Genomic DNA, 19532 nt, shown 5'->3' on the forward strand with positions numbered 1-19532 from the left:
TGGCAGAAGAGGGTAGCAAAGGGAAGCAGCTCACATGGTTATCAGAAGAAAGAGAGGTCTCCACTTACCAGATACAAATATGTACCTCAAAGCCATGCCCCTAATGGCCACCTCCTCCCGCACACCCTACCACTTCAGGTACCACTTAATTAATCCCTAGTAATTCACTGACTGGGTGAAATACTCTCACAACCCAATCATTTCCCCTCTGAACCCTCTCTCATGGTCACACCCATGAGCTTTTGGGGGACACCTCACATCCAAACCATAACACCAGTGATGTAGTGTGGAGTCTCTGTGGAGACAGAATTGGTCCTGTTTCTTTTATGCAGGCTTTAAAATTCAATAGCTTTTTGAGCATCAAATTTTGTTTCCAGATTAGGAGTGCTCAACCTATATCTGAATCCCTTTAGACTCTTCCTGAATTGGGTAGTACACTTAGACAAAAAGGTATATGTCCAAGAAAAAAATGTGAAGGGCAAGAGTTTAAGTGTCAGGAGGACCCTCAGTTTTTATCTTGCTTCTGTGAATCTGGGTAAATTATATACCCTCAGGGGATCTCAGGTTTCTGGTGGAAATAAATAGTAGTTCTCTCATCAGGTGATGGAAGGTTGTAAGGTTTTTCTGTTTTAATGAGACTACATGTTAGAGAAAAAATATTCAGTGATACTTGTTTTAAAGCACAGTGTGAAAGACTTTATCCAAGACCATCAAGGTAGATGTAGGGACCACTGCACTTGGTGGGGGGGGGTCTTATACTGGGGGAGGGAGACTGGCTCCACTCTGAATTCAGCATGGGCAAATGGGAATTTATAGTCATTTATTGTTATATATATTATTATTATAGCGTGGGGGTCTGTGGATGGAAAATCACTAAGAGGTTAGGGGTAAAGCAGGTTCTGGCTAAACCAACCCAACAGGATTCTTGCTGAAGGCTGCGGGTGGTAGAGGATGAGGCACCTAATCAGATGTCAAGGTAAATCAGATATCAAGGATGTGGATTCTGGCTAAACTGACTTAGCAGGGTTCTTTTGCTAAAACTAGATTTTACAAGAAAGTGCACAGATGAGCCTAGGAAGAGTTCAAAGGCCTGACTGAAGTTTGGTCAAGCAAAGAATCTTTGCCCATGTAAAAATGTCCCCTCAGAGTAGCTGGTGTATTAAACTTCAATAAATATTATACTAATGTTAATTATCGCCTTCATCTTTTTTTGGGGGAAGGAGGGGGTACTTTGGATTTAACCCAGGGCTTCTTGAATACTAGGCAAGCACTCTTACCACTAAGCTACATCCCCTGTCCCCTCCCTGCCCCATCATTTAAAAACAGCTTTCCATCAGATTCTGAGAAGAAACATTAAAATTAACAAGTAAGTTTATTTTTGGATTATTTATAGTTTTAAGCAATACTTTAAAATATCCTCATTTCTCACCTCTCATGTTGAATGTGAAGTTGGCTTGTAAGCTAGATTCTCCTTCCGTCTTAGATATTGAGGTATTACTGATCACATAGGAAGCAAGCTAATATTGAGAAAATACATAAGGCAAATTTGGAAACCATAGAGTTGGAAGTGATGAAGACTGGTTTTGATCTAGTTGCCAGATTCTTTTATGTTTTTAGTTTTATTATTATTGCTTCCAGATATCTTCCAAGCCTGGCTGCCAGCTTCCTACTTGTGTCTTATGTGTTTTCACATCAGTGATTTGAAACATCTGTTTTCAAATCAGACTGTGTTCAAAATCCTAACTCCACCACTCATTCAGGTGTGTGATCTTGGGCAAGTTACTTCTCCCTTGTGAACTTTTGTTTCCTCATCTGTAAATGGTGGTAGTTTTCCCCACCTTACAGAAATGTTGCAGGTAAATGAATGTTTTTGGACTCTTTAGCTCAGATTTGGATATAAATAGGATGCACGTGTGTTGGTATGTATGGTTAGTAACACTCCTGAGGCACATTTTGCTGGTTATTTTGGTTATTTGGGATCTACCATTCTGTTTTTTTTTTTAATGTTCTTTATTTTCATTTTCTTTTTCCAGCTGATTATCTAAAAACAAACCTTCAAAAATATTGATGATTTGCTGCCACCTACAGGCTCCTGTGGGAAAAGCAGAACACATCATTTCTCATCTCTTTTTTCCTCCTGGTACTGGGAACTGAACGCAGGGATACTCTACCATTGTGCTACATCCCAGCCCTTTTCATTTTTGAGACAGGGTCTTCCTAAGTTTCCCAGGATGGCCTCTAACTTGCAATCCTTCTACCTCAGTCTCCCAAATAGTCAGGATTTCAAGTGTCTGCCACCACACCTGGTCATTACCAGCTTCTTAGATGCCAAATATGTTTCCATGTTATCCTGAACCAAATATGAATAATACCACCTCTTTGTTTTCCTTGGTAGCCTAATGTAATATTTAAATAATACATAGATAAGTATGGGTATTCCTTATTTGAAATTCTTGGGGCCAGAGTGTTTCAGATTTTGGAGTTTTTAGGATTTTGGGTTGCATAGACTTCACCAATTGTGCATCCCTAATTTGAAAGTCTAAAATCATGCATGCTTTAAAATTCAGTAGCTTTTTGAGCATCAAGTTTTGTTTTCCAGATTAGAAGTGCTCAACCTTTATCTGAATCCCTTTAGATTCTTCCTGAATGGGGCAGTACACATAAAACATCATTAGCAGCTAGATAATATATTTACACCTTGAAGTTGATTTGAAAAGTATGGTTTATTCAAAAGCATGGGAGAGTTTTTTCTGTTTTAAGACATGGCTTAGCACCTGAATTTTTTCTTATTTTGTTTTGGGCTCCTATTGTAGTTGAGAACTTGGGAGCTCTGAGTAGAGCATTAAAATAATGTTTAGTGTTTGTTTTGGCTGCACATATACTAAAAAAATAATAATAAAAGTATTGTTTATAGGCAGTTCTGTTAGTTCTTTTTGTGCTGCTATATCTGATGGCTCCTTGTGTGTTTGCCTCCTATCCTCAATCTCATACTCTCTTTGTCACACAGTCTGACGTGGAGGGTGAATTTCCAAGTGCACACAGATCTCGGAAGTGGTTTCTGACAGTACAGGGCACAGTGCCTCTTCACAGTTTGGTTTGGCTGGCGTTGTCGTAAGAGGTGCCAATGCCAGGAAGCAGGAGATGGCATCTGGTAAAGGCCTGGGTGCTGACCCAAGGGGCTAAGCTAAAACAATAAGAAACTGCTGGAAGATTTCAAGTGGAGAGTAACATGATCTGACTTCTGTTATGGAAATGTTACTTAAGTAGTCCATTCAGGATATTTTAGAGGAAATGTACAGAAGCCGTTATTCATCGAGCTCTTCTACTGGCTGATCATACATTTGAAGTACCCTGTGTGCATTTGAGAGCTTGTTCATATTCTATTTGTCAGTCCAATTTGTGGTTTTGGAATTGTTTTATTTTTATTAACAATTCTGTAAACACCTTCAGGTAGGCACTGTTTTGGTACTTCACCTTGGTGATTCTTGTTACTAAGCAGTTATACAACAGAGACTATCAGGTCCCTCTGTAAGTGTATGCAATGTTCATACACATTGTCACCTTGGCTCCTTTACTTTTCTCATGTTTGTGGTGATGAAGGCAGCTTTTTCAACATTGTAGCTCTTTTTCCTCTCTGCCTGCCTGCCTGTTAAGTCCTTCATCTGCTGCCTGGTGTCTTGCTTTGGGCAGGTGCCACATGATGATAGGACTGAACAATCCCTTCTCAGACATGGGAGTGGAAGGTGGTAGGGGAAAACTGCAATGGCTGTGACACTGGCAGAAAAAGGAGAATAGAAACAGAGGGAAGCTTCCTCTGGTCCTCCATGCAAAAAAAAAAAAAAATTTTTGCTGCTACAGAAAACCATGAAATCTCAAATCTGCAACATGGGAACGGGTGGGTGGACCATAGTGTCTGTGTAAGCAGGAGGCCCGTGAGTGCTTGCTTCAGGTGGAGATGTTTAAGTGGGTGTCCAAAACTCAGCAATCAGATATGTTAATACAGTGCTTTTAAAACATCAAACTTAATGCAAACAAAATCTGTGATGAACAGAATATTAAAATTGTAAAGTCATGGTCAGTAACAGTGCTGTCCATGTAGAGCCATTTGAGAACCCAAAGCAAGAGGAGAAAAAAAAGCAGTACGGATCCTATTTAAAGTTGGGTATTTTGTTTGTCATGGATTCTTGGAATTAATTTTGATTTTAAAACTGCATTACAATATTATTTGTATTGAGTTTTTTGGTGCTCACTTCCATTTTGTACTTAAGGTTTAGGATCTTGCTGGCCTCATCTTCGCCTTTGGATGAGGATTGAGCAAGAAGACAGGGGAGAGCGGAGGGGCAGCTGTCTTCCTGGCCATGCTCCAGATACAGAGCTCATCTAGTGGGCTCTGTTCCAGGGGAATGGGTGCAACTGATTTGGCTTTAAATAATATGAAAAGTCTGTGTTTTTGTGTGTATGCGTGTATTTGTATGTATGCTTTTTAAAGAGTATCTGGATCCCTCGTACTGAGGATTGAACTCAAGAGTACTCTAACCCTGAGCTACATGGAAAGAAATGGAAGGAATAGAATTTCTTCAGGGCTTTAAGTTCATCCCATGGTTGATTCTTCACTGTTTTTCTTTTCTTTGGATGGTGCTGGGGATGGAACCCAGGACCTCACACATCCTAGGCAAGTGCTCTACCACTGAGCAACCTTCCCATCCCTGAGGCTTTTGAATGTTGGGTTTGATCACCACAGGAAGCTAACGATGTGTACAGTCTTCTCCCAGGGGCTAAAATCTCTCATCTCGTTTATGCTGATTTGCTTATGTAGCATCTTATAGATGTATCCTGTGCAGATTCCATTCCCAGCCTCTCTTCTGCTCTGTCCAAACTGCATGGTGACTGAGAATGTGAGCAGAAGCTAGCAGAAGCCTGTATTCTCTAAATTCATATTCTGGCAGAGTCTAAGTTGGTGGTTTTAGTGGTTAGCCCAGACTTTACTCTTGTCTTTTGTTGAGAGCCAGGTCATTTGAAGGTACAGAGAGGTGATGTGTGAATCTAACCTAATTGACTTTATTCTGGCCGGGTTAGCGGAGCAACCCAAAGGAGAATTCTACTGACCTTTCATAATTGACAGACTTTTCTCTTTCTTTTTTTTTTTATCCCCAAGGTCTGCTGAGGACACCCACAGTACCCGAGGAAGGAGAAGATGTTGCAGCCACGCTCAGTGCCACAGAGACCCTCTCAGAAGAGGAGCAAGAAGAGCTGAGAAGAGAACTTGCAAAGGTGAAGGAGAACCATTCCTTTTATAAGCTGGTGTTTTGTTGCACTTAATATGCAGTTTCCTTGTTTCTCTAAAGCATGTGGGACTGGTTTACAGTTAGTTCCAGGGAAGAGAAAGCACCTTGTGTTTACTGCTTAAATTAGGTCTTGCTTCAGGAGAGGAGATAGAGGGGATGATTCCAGTTTGTTTTTATATAATAAAACATATGGGTCAAGTGGGTCTGAGATGTAGCGTGTGGAGGAGGAAATGGGTGGGAACAATACAGCAAGTCTCCTAAGGGACGTTACTGAGCCTGATACTTGTGTTCTTCAGCCACACCAGTGACTGCCCTGTCCCTGCCTGTGTTGTGGGTATTGGCACCTCTGAACCTTCTGCTCTCCAACTCCATTCCTCCCTCCCTCCTTTCCTTCCTTCAGCTTTCTGCCTGACTTCAAAATTCCAACTTCCTTCTTTCCTAACTTCCTTTCTTCTATAAAACTCACATAACATAAAATTAACTGTTTTTCTGGGCATTGTGGTACACCTGTAAAAAATCACAGTGACTTGGGAGGCTGAGGCAGGAGGATTGCAAGTTTGAAGTCAGACTGGTCAACTTAGCAAAACCCTGATTCAAAATAAAACAACAAGAAGGACTGGAGATGTGATTTAGTGGTAGAGCATCTCTGGGTACCGTTCAGTTGAACTGTTTTAAAAGTGTACGATTCAATAGCGTTTAGTGCATTCACATTGTTGTGCACTATTACATCTTTCAAGTTCCAAACATTTTCTCTTGTTCCAAAGGAGTTGTCCATACTCATTAAGCAGTTACTGTTTGGTTTTCCTTCTCTCAGCCCCTGGAAATAGCTAATCTGCTTGTGCCTGTATGGATTTAACTGCTTTCTGGATATTTCATGTAAATGGAATCATGCAATATGTGACATCTGGTTTCTTCTGCTTAACATAATGTTTTCAAGGTTTATTCATTTCGTAGTATGTGTCAGTACTTCATTTTTACGGCTGAATAATATTCCATTGCATGTACCTAGCATATTTTGTTTCTTCATTCATTTATTGATGGGACATTTGGGTAGTTTCTATCTTTTAATTATTGTGAATAGTGAGCTTTTAGCATTTATGTACAGATATTTGTTATGCCTGGAAGTGGAATTGCTTTGTCATGGGGTGATTCCACCTTTAACATTTTTGGAGAACCACCAAACTTCCACAGCAGTGACACCATTTTGTATTATCACCAGCCATTTATTCACATCCTTGGTAACATGTTAGTCTCTGTTTCCTTCATTAATAGCCATTCTAGTGGGTATGAAGTGGTATCTCGTTGTGGTTTTGATTTGAATTTTTCTAATGACTAGTGATATTGAGCATCTATTCATGTGCTCATTGATCATTTATCTCTCTTGGAGAAATGTCTATTTAAGTCTTTTGCCCATTTAAATAATTGGTTGCTTGTCTGTTGTGGAGATGTGTGTGTGTGTGTGTGTGTGTGTGAGAGAGAGAGAGAGAGAGAGAGAGAGAGAGAAAGAGAGAGAGTGTTTGTGTGTGTGTGTGTGTGTGTGTGTGTGTGTTTGTGTGTATTCTGGACGCTAGACCCTTAGTAGATACACAGCAGTCAAATGTTTTCTTCTGTCTTGTAGGTTGTCTTTTTACTTTCTCGATTGTATCTCTTGATATGTAAACATTAATTTTTGATGAATTCCAATTGTTTTCCTCTCTAGTTGCTTGTGGTTTTGGTGTTATATATAAAAATTCATTTCCAAATCTCAGATCATAAAGATTTGCCCCTGTGTTTTCTTCTAATATTTTTATGGTGTTAGCTTTTACATTTAAAGCCCTTTGTTTATTTTGAGTTAATCTCTGTGGTTTGTGGTAGGGTTCCAAGTTCATTTTTTTGCATGTGGATGTTTAGTTTTCTCAGACTATTCTTTTCCAGTAAATGCTGTTGGCATCTTTGTCAAAAATCAGTTAACCATATATGAATTTATTTCAGAGCTGTTCAATTCTGTTACATTCCTCTAGATGTTTCTTCTTAGAATAATTTTATGCTGTTTTGATTACTATAGCTTTGTAGTAAGTTTTGAAATCTCAAAGTATGAATCCTTGACCTTTTCTTCTTTTAAAAAATGTAATTCAGGGTCCCTTGGAATTACAAATGGACTTCAGAATCTGCTCCTCTTCTTCTTCATCATCTTTTTTTTTTCCCCCTTTGGTACCAGGGATTGAACCCAGGGTGCTTAATCACTGAGCCATATCCCTAGCCTTTTTTATTTTATTTTTTTGAGACAGAGTCTCACCAAGTTGCTTAATGGCCTTGCTAAATTGTTGAGGGTGGCTTTGAACCCAGGATCCTCTTTCATCAGACTCGAGAGTCACTGGAATTACAGGTACTCACCACTGCTCCCAGTAGAAGCTGCTTTTCCACCACAAAAAATACCACTGGAATTTTGATAGGGCTGGCATTGAATCTGTAGATTGAGTTGGTGAATATTGCTATCTTTTTTGTAGGGGGGGTGGATTGCTTAATAAGTTGCTTAGTGCCTTGCTGTTGCTGAGGCTGGCTTTGAATTCGTGATTCTCCTGTTTCAGCCTTCCTAGCCACTGGGATTGTAGGCATGCACCACCACACCTGGTGAATATTGCTACCTCAACAATATTAAGTCTTTAGTTCATCAACATAGAATGTCTTACCATTTAGCAGTGTTTTTTATTTTTCTGTGTACAACTTACACTTCCTTAGTTATGTTTATTCCTTTAAAATTTTTATGTATTTGATCCTTTTACTGTTAACATTTTATTGTTTTATTCTTTTAAAATTTTATTCTTTTGTGTGCAGTCATAAATATAATTTTTTGGGAGACGGTTCTGGGGATCAACCCCTAGAACTTCATGTATGTGAGGCAAGCATTCTACTGCTGAGCTCTATCCTCAGTCCTAGAATTGTTTTTTAAGTTTTCTTTTTAGGTTGTTCATTGCTATTGTATAGAAATACAATCAAATTTTAATGTTGATCTGATATCCTGACATTTTGCTGAATTTGTTTGTGAGCATTAATAGTTTTTTTTTGTGGGTTCTTTAGGATTTTCTATATGTAAAATCATGTCATCTGTGAATAAAGGTAGTTTTTCTCTTTTTAGTTTGCACATCTTTTATTTATTTTTCTTGCATAATTGCTCTGTCTAAAATATCTAGTAGAGTGTTGAAGAGCAGTGGAGTATCCCTATCCTATTCTTAATCTTGGGATAATCTAGTATTTCACCATCTAGTATTATACTAGCCATCAGTTTTTCATAAGTATACTTTTCCATGCTGAGGAAAAGTAGGGGTTGATCCCCAGAACTGTCTCCCAAAAAATTATTTCTCCCAAAAAAAGATATTCTATTTCTTTTGGCATTGGTTTTGATTATTTCTCTATTTTGAAGAATTTGTCCATTTAATCTAGGTTATCTACTTTGCCTGCATATAATTGTTCATAGTATTCTTTTATAATATCTGTTTCTGCAGGGTTAATAATGGCCCCACTTTCATTCTGACTTAGATTTTTTTGTATCTTCTCTTTCTTCTGTCTAGCTATTTTTTTTCAATCATGCTGATCTTTTTAAAGAATCAGCTTCAACTTTATTCATCATTGTTTCCTAGTTTACATTTTGTTTAGTCTTTATTATTCTCTTCCTCTTGTTAGCTTTGCATTTAGTTAACTGTTTTTTTTCTCTTTCTTTAAGATGTGGATTTATGGTATTGATTTGACATCTTTATTCTTTTTTATATAGATATTGATAGGTGTATATTTCCCACGGACACTGTTTTCATTACAACCCATCAGCTTTAGTATCTTGTGGTTTTGTTTTCATTCATCTCAAAATATTTTGGGGCTGGGGATGTGGCTCAAGCGGTAGTGCGCTTGCCTGGCATGCACAGGGTGCTGGGTTCAATCCTCAGCACCACATACAAATAAAATAAAGATGTTGTGTCCACTGAAAACTAAAAAATAAATATTTAAAAAATTCTCTCTCTCAAAAAAAAATTTTTTTTTTTGTAATTCCCTTTGTATTTCTTCTTCAACTTACAGGTGGTTGAACAGTGTGTTACTTTTCGTAACTATGAATTTTCCAATTTTCCTTTGGCTTTTGATTTCTAATTTCATTTCATTGTGGTTTAGAGAAGGTGCTTGTACAGCTTAAATGTTATCAAGACTTACGCTGTTGCCTGGAGAATGTTCCTTTTTGTAACTGAGAAAAATGTGGGTTCTATGGTTTTGTGGGGGAGAGTTCCATGAATGTCCATTAGATCTAGTTGGTTATAATATCTTTCAAAGCCCTGTTTCCTTCTTTGTCTGGCTGTTTGCACTATCCATTTCTTTCCAAAAGGTTTTATGAATAAGGCTGGGATAGAATGGGTAAGGGAGACTGACATAGGCCTTATGAGGAGGGTGAGGATTATTATGAGTATTTAAGGTGTGACTAATGTTACTTTTAAAAAGACAAAATCCAGTTTTTCTACAAGTTATGTTTACTATAGAAACATTAAAAATTGAAGAAGATTGTAATGAACGACAGTGTCAAAGTTTTTAGATTCAGTTTCTTGACTTTCTTTGTATATATTGCTGTAACCTGTTTTAGAAATCTCTTCTAAGAAAACATTAGAATATACATCTGTAGCTTTTCCCCACTTATTTAAATTTCAAAACATTTTTCATACCAATAAATAATCTTTCACAATCTTATTTTTGATTTCTGTAAGCTCATTTTTAGTTGATGGACATATTGTCATTTATAAACATTCTGGGGTTTTTTTGCTATTATGAATAATTGATAAAAATACTTTCACATAAATCTTTATGCACTTCTTTAATTATTTCTTTAAGAGAAAGTCCTTGAAGTAGAATTATTTATATTCCCATGTACACCAACATAGCCAAGATGCTCTTCCTCATGTTTTTCTTGGTGTATGAAAGATCATTTTTTCCAAATCCTTTCCAGCTCTCAATATTATATCAAAATAAAAATAATTAATGGCACCTAATGTCTATTAATAAAAATAATATACTGAGCTCTCAGTGTATTATTTTTATTAATTTTAATAGCAGATGTTATCATGATGGATGGGAGAGGAAACAAAGGTCTAGGTTTTGAAATAGATTATATAACTTTGTTTAGTAAATGAAGTTATCGGGTCTATGATTTGTAAATATTTTCCCCACTCTATGGATTGTTTTTTCTTTCCTTTTTTCCTGGGATTGAACCCAGCACCTTATATATGCTGGACAAGCACTGTACCACTGAGCTACACTTCATTGTACCCTTTGAAACAAAGAGGTTTTTAATTTTGATAAAGTCAACTTGATGTATATTTCTCCTGTGGTTTCTTGTGCTTTAGTATCATATGACAGAAGCCTGATCCAAGGTTGTGAAGATCAAGGTTGCCTACACAATAAAGGGTAGCAGCCTTTAGGCCTATATTCAGAGTTCAGCCTTTATGAACTCTGATGCCTGGGCACATCCTGTTTTGTTTGTATAGTATTCATGCTTTTTTTAGAAGTTTATCCACCTTTCCCAAAGTCTGTGAGATATGACAGAATACAATGACTGTTACCTCTTGGTTGTGTAGTAATAATAATTAGATACAACAAAAATCATTTACACTTCTAAGTAAGGATAATTTTCAATTTGGAAAAAAACTGGTTGAAATAATTGCAGAAACTTCAATAGATTTTTTTTAAAAAACCCTTTTATTTTTTTGTATTCTTTTTTTTTTGGGGGGGGAGGGGGGACCCAGGGATTGAACTCAGGGGCACACAACCACTGAGCCACATGCCCAGCCCTATTTTGTATTTTATTTAGAGACAGGGTCTCACTGATTTGCTTAGCACCAAACGAAGTTGCTAGGGCTGGCTTTGAACTTGTGATCCTCCTGTCTCAGCCTCCTGAGCCGTTGGGATTACAGGCATGGGCTGCTGTGCCCAGCTCTTTATTTATTTTAATCAATTTATCTATCTATCTATCTAATCTATTAGTTCCCATCAGTTATACATGATAGTAGAAAGCTCTTTGATTCATTGTACACAAATGGAGTAAAAGTTTTCACTTCTTTGGGTTGTGCATGAAGTAGAGTCTCATCATTTGTGCAATCATACATGTACCTAGAGCAGTGATGCCCATCATTCCACTGTCTTTCCTACCCCTGTCTCCTCCCGACCTCCCCTTTGCCCCATCCAAACTTCTTCCACTTATCCTAGGTGCCCCCACCCCCATTAGCATCCACTTATCAGAGAAAATATTTGGTCCCTGATTTTTTTTGAGATTGGCTTATTTCACTTAGCATAATATTCTCCAACTCTATTCTTACTTTGAGCTATAACTTAAATACTATCAAATTCAACCTTTCAAAGTGTACAATTTGGGGTTTGCCTATGTTCATTCACTAGGTTGTACAGCCATCACTGCCAATACCAGAACATTCTCATCACCTCACAAAGAAACCTGTTCCCCTTAACAGTCAGTCCCAATTCTCCCTCCCCAGCCCCTGGTGATTATCTCTTTCCCCATAGATTTGCCTATTCTGAAAGTTTGCATGTAAATGAAATCATGTAACACATGGTCATTTATGATTGCTTCTTTTACTTTGTATGTTTTCAAAGTTCACTCATGTGACACATACCAGGACTTTTAATGGCTGAACAGTATTCCATTACATGGTCACATTTTGTCTTTCCATTCATCAGTTGATGGACATTTAGGTTGTTTTCACTTGGGGCTGTTAAGAGTAATACTGCTGTGGACATTTGTATATGGGTTTTTCTGGGATATATGTTTTCAGTTCGCTTCGTTAAATACCTAGGAGTAGAACTGCCAGGACATATGGTAGCTTTTTTTTTTTTTTTTTTTTTTTTTTAATTTTTGAGGAACCATCCAACTGCTTTGCTGCCAAACTGCATCATTTTATCTTCCACCAACAGTAACTGAGGTTTACTTTAGTAACTTTGTCCTTGCCAACACTGGTTTATGTCTGTCTTTTTGGTTATAGCAGTCCTACTGGATGTAAAGTGTTATTTCTGTTGATGTTGATCATCTTTTCTTCTTGCAAGAAATGTCTACTCAAGTCTCTTTCCCACTTAAATCTGGTTATTTGTCTTTATTATTCAGCTGTAAGTTTCTTTATATATTTTGGATACTAGACCAGACATATTGTAATATATAACATTTAACTCTCAGGCACTTAATTTGCCCATTCTGTCAGTTTTTCTTTTCTTTTTTGTACAGGGGTTGAGCCCAGAGGTGTTCTACCACTGACCTACATCCCCAGCCCTTTTTGTATTTTTAATTTGAGATAGGATCTTTTTTTTCCCCTCTACATATTTTATTGGTGCATTGTAGTTGTACATATTGATGGGATTTATTGTTACATATTTGTACATGTACACAATATAACCATATAATTTAAAAAAAAAATTTAGTTGTAGTTGGACACAATACCTTTATTTTATTTATTTATTTTTATGTGGTGCTGAGGATTGAACCCAATGCCTCACATGTGCTAGGCAAGCACCCTACCGCTGAGCCACAACCCAGCCCAACAATGTACTTTTTTTTTAATATTTATTTTTTAGTTTTAGGTGGAAACAATATCTTTATTTTATTTTTATGTGGTGCTGAGGATTGAACCCAGTGCCTCATGCATGCTAGGTGAGCACTCTACTACTGAGCCCCATAACCCCAGCCCCTCAACAATATACTTTTTGAGACAGGATCTTGCCAAGTTGTTGAGACTGGCCTTAAACTTGTAGTCTTCCTACTTTAAACTCCCTAGTCACTGGGATTACAGACCTACAAGTCAGATTACACCTGATTTGTCAGTTGTCATTTTAATTTCATGATAATGTATTTTGGAGCACAGCAGTTTTTAATTTTGATGATGTCTAATTTAATTTTTTCCTTGTTGCTTGTGCTTTATGTGTCATATCTAAGAAACCATTGCCTAAATCAAGGTTTTAAAGATTTGCCTCGGTGATTTATTTTGAGAGTTATATGGCTTAGTTTTTATATTTGGGTTTCTGATCCATTTTGAGTTAATTTTTGTATATGAACTGAGTTAAGTGCTCAGTTTTATTCTTTTATTCAAGAAATTAGAAATTCAGTTGTCCAAGTCATATTTATTGGGGATAAAAAACAAACCAAAACCAAAAACCAAAATAAACAAACCTATTTTTTTCCCACTAGTTATCTTGGCCACTTTTATTGAAAACTAGTTTGCTTAATTTTATTCCACTGGTCAACAGGCCTGTTCTTCCTCTCCTTCCCTTTCCTCTTTTTCAGTACTAGGAATTGAACCCATAGCCTCTCACAAGCTAGGCAGGCAGTGTATGACTGGGCTACATTCCTAGTCCTCACATGTCTGTTCTTAATGCCAAGTACCACAGTCTCCATTAATAGAACCTTGTAATGCCTTTTTCACTTGTTATTTTTGATTTGCACCAGAGATTCTTACTGATGTTCTCTAATGCTTTTAAAGTCATTGTGTATGTGGAATTAAGGAATGGTAGCTATGTTGGGCCATATTTTATCACATCCTAACCAACAAAAGCAGGGAATGCACTGGGTTGTGCATTGTTAGGAAGATTCACAGTGGTCTTTTTTTTTCTTTTCTAAGTTTCATTAGGGAAAATTGGTACCTCAGAAAAGTGAGGGGTAGGAACTTACCATTTAGTTCTATGTGAAGTACCCGGGGATTTGGAGTTTGGGGGAGAAAGAGGTATTGGAAAGGTAAGAGTGCACGATGAGGCCCCTGGGTTTAATTGCAAAGATTTGTAAGTACTTTCAGAGCTTAAACTAAGTCACTCATTCTGAAATCATGGAGAAGTGGAGTCTGGAAACCTGGGTTGAATTTGTGGTTCCTGTGTTACTTGTTGGATGACTTTGGGCAAATCATTCAATTTACTCAATTTTGAACCATATTTACTCCCCTTCTGCTACATTTTTACATTCTACTTCATCAGCATTAATCTTAAAATATATCTTTCAAAACTGGTATTCTTGAGCTATCTCCTACAGGCACAGAAGATGGTCTGTTCTTGCCATACCTTCCAGTTAAGCCATTTAAGAGCCGAGTGGTCAGAGTATTCTATTTTTTGGTATCCACATCATGTTTGATATATGCTTCTCTACATTGTTGGTACTATATTTTTTAATTTCATGTTCTCTTAAGATTTAATTAGCAGCGCAAACAGTTGACTTAGTTATGTATGTTGTTGCTAAAGGTTGTATTGTCTTTGAGGTCATAGAAGTGAGGGCTGAGAGTATGGTTTTGCAGCAAGCTAAAGGAAGCATTTCTGTAAAGGTCTAGAATAGTCAGAAGCATACCTTAGGGACCTAATTTTTCAATTTTCTAGGACAAAAAAAACCCAAATTTTCTCCCATATGGTGTGTTTCCACGTGTGAGCCTACCCTTTTTCTGATTTCCTGGTTTAGCCTTTTTCCTTTCTTTTCTTTGTAGCACCTGCTTACAGTTTTAGCTTCCGCAGCTTCTTCCTCCAAGTCTTTTCAGCTTCTCCTTTCAGTGTTATCTCAATTTCTCAAACTGAGCTTCTGGATGAGAGAATGATTAGTTAAGTACCTCTTTCCCACCAGGCATATCACTGGTTCACGGCCCCTCGATGGGTGAATGGTCTTGGGTCCCTGACCCACAAAGGATCTCCACAGGCCCCTGTGGGAGGCAGTGTGGTTTATTATGGCAGTTTCTTTGGCTGTCATGAAAAATGATACACCCAGTATGAACTCACGAAATACACAAGAAGGTTGGATTCTGGTGTGGGTTGGTGGTCCATGTTTTAGTGGGGAATGAAGGTTATTTTGATTTTGTACAAAAATAGAAGATTTTGTGGGCATTCAAATACCTATTCTGCTGACCTGTGCATCACAGGTCAGCAGAATAGGTATTGGAGTGATTTGAGCATTATCTGTTGGAAAGGGTTTTCAGCTCTCATCCACCATGCGATAACTAAGTAAAGAACTACAGGGAGAGAGGAGGCAGATACAGCTCAATAGGAATTTGAACAATTACCTGCAGAGAGAAAAGAACAGCTCTGTAGAGAGAACCAGCATGTAGCCTGTTTGTATAATAACATGATGTTTTAAAAAGACAGGTAAATGAATCAATTTTTAAATCACTCTGGAATTTTGAGTAGAGTTTTGCTCTAATAATCTTGACTTACTGAATAACTTTTGCCATATTCCTCCCCCAAATCTCTTCCTCATAGGTAGAAGAAGAAATCCAGACTCTGTCTCAGGTGTTAGCAGCAAAAGAGAAGCATCTAGCAGAGATCAAGCGGAAACTTGGAATCAATTCACTACAGGAACTAAAACAGAACATTGCCAAAGGGTGGCAAGATGTGACGGCAACATCTGCGTATGTTCCCTCAATACATTTTTCTAGACAACATGAAGGACATTTCTGTACTTTTTCTTTGGGGAAGGGAAGAGAAAGGGGATGAGGACACTTGGATAGCTTTTATTTAAATCCCACAGAGCACTTTCTTTCTGTTTCTCTGTTATAACTTTGGTTTTTCTAACTGTTTTAGGGAATAGAAATAAAAACAGCCTCATATGCAAGTTGAAAAAAACAAAATTCAAATTCAAGAAGGCTATACAATAGTCCTCCTTTACCATAGTTGTTTCCTGAGGTTTCAGTTTCTTATAGTCAACTATACTCTGAGAATATTAAATGAAAAAATTCTAGAAATAAATAATAAGTTTTAAATTGCATGCCCTTCTGAGTAGCATGATAAAATCTCTTGCTGTCTAGCAAAGGAAACAATTAGATGTAAGAGATAACCTACTGAATAGGAGAAAATCTTTGCTAGCTACTCTTCTGATAGGATTAATATCTAGAATATATAAAGCATACAAAAAACTTTAATAAGCAAAATAACCCCATTAATAAAAGGGCAAATGAATTAAACAGACACTTCTCCAAAAAAGAATACAAATGGCCAATAAATATATGAAAAAAAATGTTCATCATTAGCAATAAGGGAAATGCACATCAAAACTACACTGAGTTTTCATCTCACATCAGTCAGATGACAGTCATCAAGAATACAAATAATAATAAATGCTGGGGAGGATGTGGAGAAAAAGGAATACTTTTACACTGTTGGTGAGATTATAAATTAGTACAACTGCTATGGAAATCAGTGTGGAGATTCCTGAAAAGACTAGGCATGGAACCACCATATGGTCTAGTTCTATCACTTCTTGGTATTTGTCCTAAAGAATTAAAAGTCTTCACACTACAGTGGTATATGTATACTCATGTTTATAGCAGCACAATTCACATAGCCAAACTATGGAATCAGCCGAGGTGTCCATCAATGAATGGATAAAGAAGAGTTTTATTTAGTCATAAAAAAAGAAATTATGTTATTTGCAGGAAAATGGGTATAGCTAGAGACCATTATGTTAAGCAAAATAAGTCAAACTCAGAAAGTTAAGGGTCATATGTTTTCTATCATATGTGGAAGCTAGATAGGAAAAAGAGGGGGAGGATCTCATGAAAATCAAAGGGAAGATCAGTAGAAGAAAGGGACTGAGGGAGTTGGGGAAGGAAGAGGGAAGTGCTGGGGAGTGATTTTGGCCAAATTATACTGTTATATTGTGTGTTGTATGCATGTATGAGTATGTAACAGCAAATACCATCATCGTGTACAACTATAATGCACCAATTAAAAACATGAGAGGAAAAATATTTTCCCTCCATTAGGTACTTCCAGAAATCATTAAAAAAACAAACAAAAAACCCAAAAAACTCATGCTATCCTGCTTTGGATACAAATCATCCCCTTTGTCCAGTGTATTCATGTTGAATATGCTACCAAGTCACTTAGAAGCCACATTGGAGAAAACAGTATATACAGAGCTTGTGAGATCTGTGGTTTTATGCATACACTGATGGTCTTGGAACGTGTATTGCCATCAGATTAGGGAGGGGACTACTGTATATTGACTTTCCAAATATATATATAGTGTCGTTTAGTCCTCAGAATAAGTCATTAGGGTATTGGTAAGACAACCCTAGATAAGGAAATAGGCCCAGATAAGTGAAGTTTTGAGGTCACACACCTCTCAAAATGTTGGGTCAGGACTCAAATTAAAGTCTGGACAACTATACAGCCAGTCCTTTTTATTTTTTAGCCTGCTTGTATGTATCATAAGATTCTCGGATCAGTCTCTTCTATGTGCTCATAACAGAGACCAGTTCTTTGAGATGTGTCTTTGATCATACAAGTTCTGATATAGCATTATCATAGTGCAGTTTTCTTTCTTGTCACAAGGAGGAGCAAACTTCTAGCGAGGGATTTAAACTGTTGTCTTATCTTTTGTATCTCTGCAACTGCTGACCAGGTGAGCTAGGAGTTGTTTACAGCTTAGCCGTCATTGGTGAGGCCAGCTGCTTTTGACCTGATGGTACTTGCCCACTCTTGGTCCATTTCCATTCATATTAGTTGGCAGTGGGAAAACACAAAGGAAACTAGTCTTTGACTGCATTATCATGAACAATGTTTGTTCCTGGTATTTGATCTTGATGGGGTAAGAAAAAATGCCTGAGGGGCTGGGCTTGTAGCTTAGTGGTTGAGCTCTTGTTTCACATTCGTGAGGCCCTGGGTTCGATTCTCAGCACCACATAAAAATAAATAAATAAGAATAAAGACATTGTGTCCATCTACAACTAAAAAAATATTTTTAAAAAATGCCTGAGCATTCATTTCCACAGTGGGGATCTTAACCTTTGTGGTAGGTACCATACTCTTTTTGTTGTTTGTTTTTCTAATCTTAGGTGGCTGGGAAGAGAGGGGATGGTAACTTAACCCTTTCTGGTACAATATCACCCTAGAGTCATTTTAAGTGTTGCATCTTTTACATACTCTGTTGAGGGTTCAACAAGTCCTTACTTGGTAGCTGTACAGATGGGAAAAATTTTAAAAAAATATGCTCATAAAATTTGTTTAGATAATAAAATATACAAGGGCTCTACTGAACCTGACCTACTTTTTGCTTTTGAGCCTGGTTTTATTTGCTTTAACTACGTGAGATAACGGTGTAAAAGGCATTTGAACAATTTGATTTCATTTCGGCTCATTTTCATTTTGCTACTATTTGAAACACTTCCCTTGGATTCTGTGGGCCTTCTGTAATAAGCCTCTGCCTTTCTGTCTGGATGAGGGTGCTACAGGAAACTGCCGGAAATGATGGCTCAGACTGTGATGTGATTGTTGCTGCCCTGGTATTAGGAAGGATTTTAGAAGTTTTTAAAGGTATTTTATTTTGAGGGGCTAGAGTTGTGACTCAGTTGTAGAGGGTTGTCTAGCACATGTGAAGCACTAGATTTGATCCTCGGCGTCACATAAAAATAAATAAAGGCATTGTGTTCATATACAGCTAAAAAAATAAAAGATAAAAAAGATACTATTAAAAAAAGATATTTGAGAGTCCTTCAGTAGATGGTGACCACTGCCTTGAAATAATGTTAGAAAATGTTAACTGACTTTTTTTTTTTTTTAATAATTGGACATAGATATAAGAAGACGTCTGAAACCCTGTCTCAGGCTGGACAGAAGGCTTCTGCTGCATTGTCATCTGTTGGCTCAGTCATCACCAGAAAGCTGGAAGATGTAAAGTATGTCTGCATTTTTCCTTGCTCACTAAGTAGCTCAGGCAGATTGAAATGCTCTTGTGATTGCTTTTGTTTCCCAACTTTGGCTCAAGATGATGCTGAATTCTCTCCTCTGATCGAGTGAGGGAGGGTGCTCTCTCCAGCCAGGACCTAAAAAGTTTACATAAAATTCTGACTTCAAAATGATCACCTTATGAATCTGTTAAAAGTTGTTGAGAAATTCTGGTTGCAAACTTTTGTGTTTTTTAGTCCTCCTTCATTTTACAGGGTGGTAAGTATGTCCCTGGTGGTTGCAAATTTGTGATTGTGGGCAGAGCCTGGTGCCTTTCTGGGGATGAGTACAAGAACATTGACATGCACGCTTGGATTGAGACCCAGCTTTACGTTCTGAATGTGACCATGGTGTGATTGCAACAGGCTGATTTGTGCAGTGATGCGTACTAACTTGTAAGCTGTACCTACATTCATGCTTAGGCCCAAATCTTGATTTTTGAGCTGTTGCTTTTTATTTTGCATTTGTATTTGAGATTAGTTTGCAGATATTTTTCTTGTCATTTTGATAAAACCACTTCATAGTGCTTTTGTGCCTCCCTGTACCCATGTG

General features: G+C 37.5%; 1 protein-coding gene across 13 annotated transcripts in view; it reads left to right on the forward strand.

The window, feature by feature from the left end:
* Tpd52 (tumor protein D52) overlaps positions 1–19532 on the forward strand; it is a 102410-nt gene that overhangs the window by 68508 nt on the left and 14370 nt on the right. For all 13 annotated transcript variants that reach the window (XM_078016984.1, XM_078016985.1, XM_078016983.1 and 10 more), the window contains 3 exons: positions 5156–5271; positions 15516–15664; positions 18830–18931. In XM_078016984.1, coding sequence (XP_077873110.1) covers positions 5156–5271; positions 15516–15664; positions 18830–18931 — 367 coding nt within the window. The remainder of the gene's footprint in view (positions 1–5155; positions 5272–15515; positions 15665–18829; positions 18932–19532) is intronic.

This window comes from Ictidomys tridecemlineatus, chromosome 7, assembly GCF_052094955.1.
Source record: "Ictidomys tridecemlineatus isolate mIctTri1 chromosome 7, mIctTri1.hap1, whole genome shotgun sequence".
Taxonomy (NCBI): Eukaryota; Metazoa; Chordata; class Mammalia; order Rodentia; family Sciuridae; genus Ictidomys; species Ictidomys tridecemlineatus.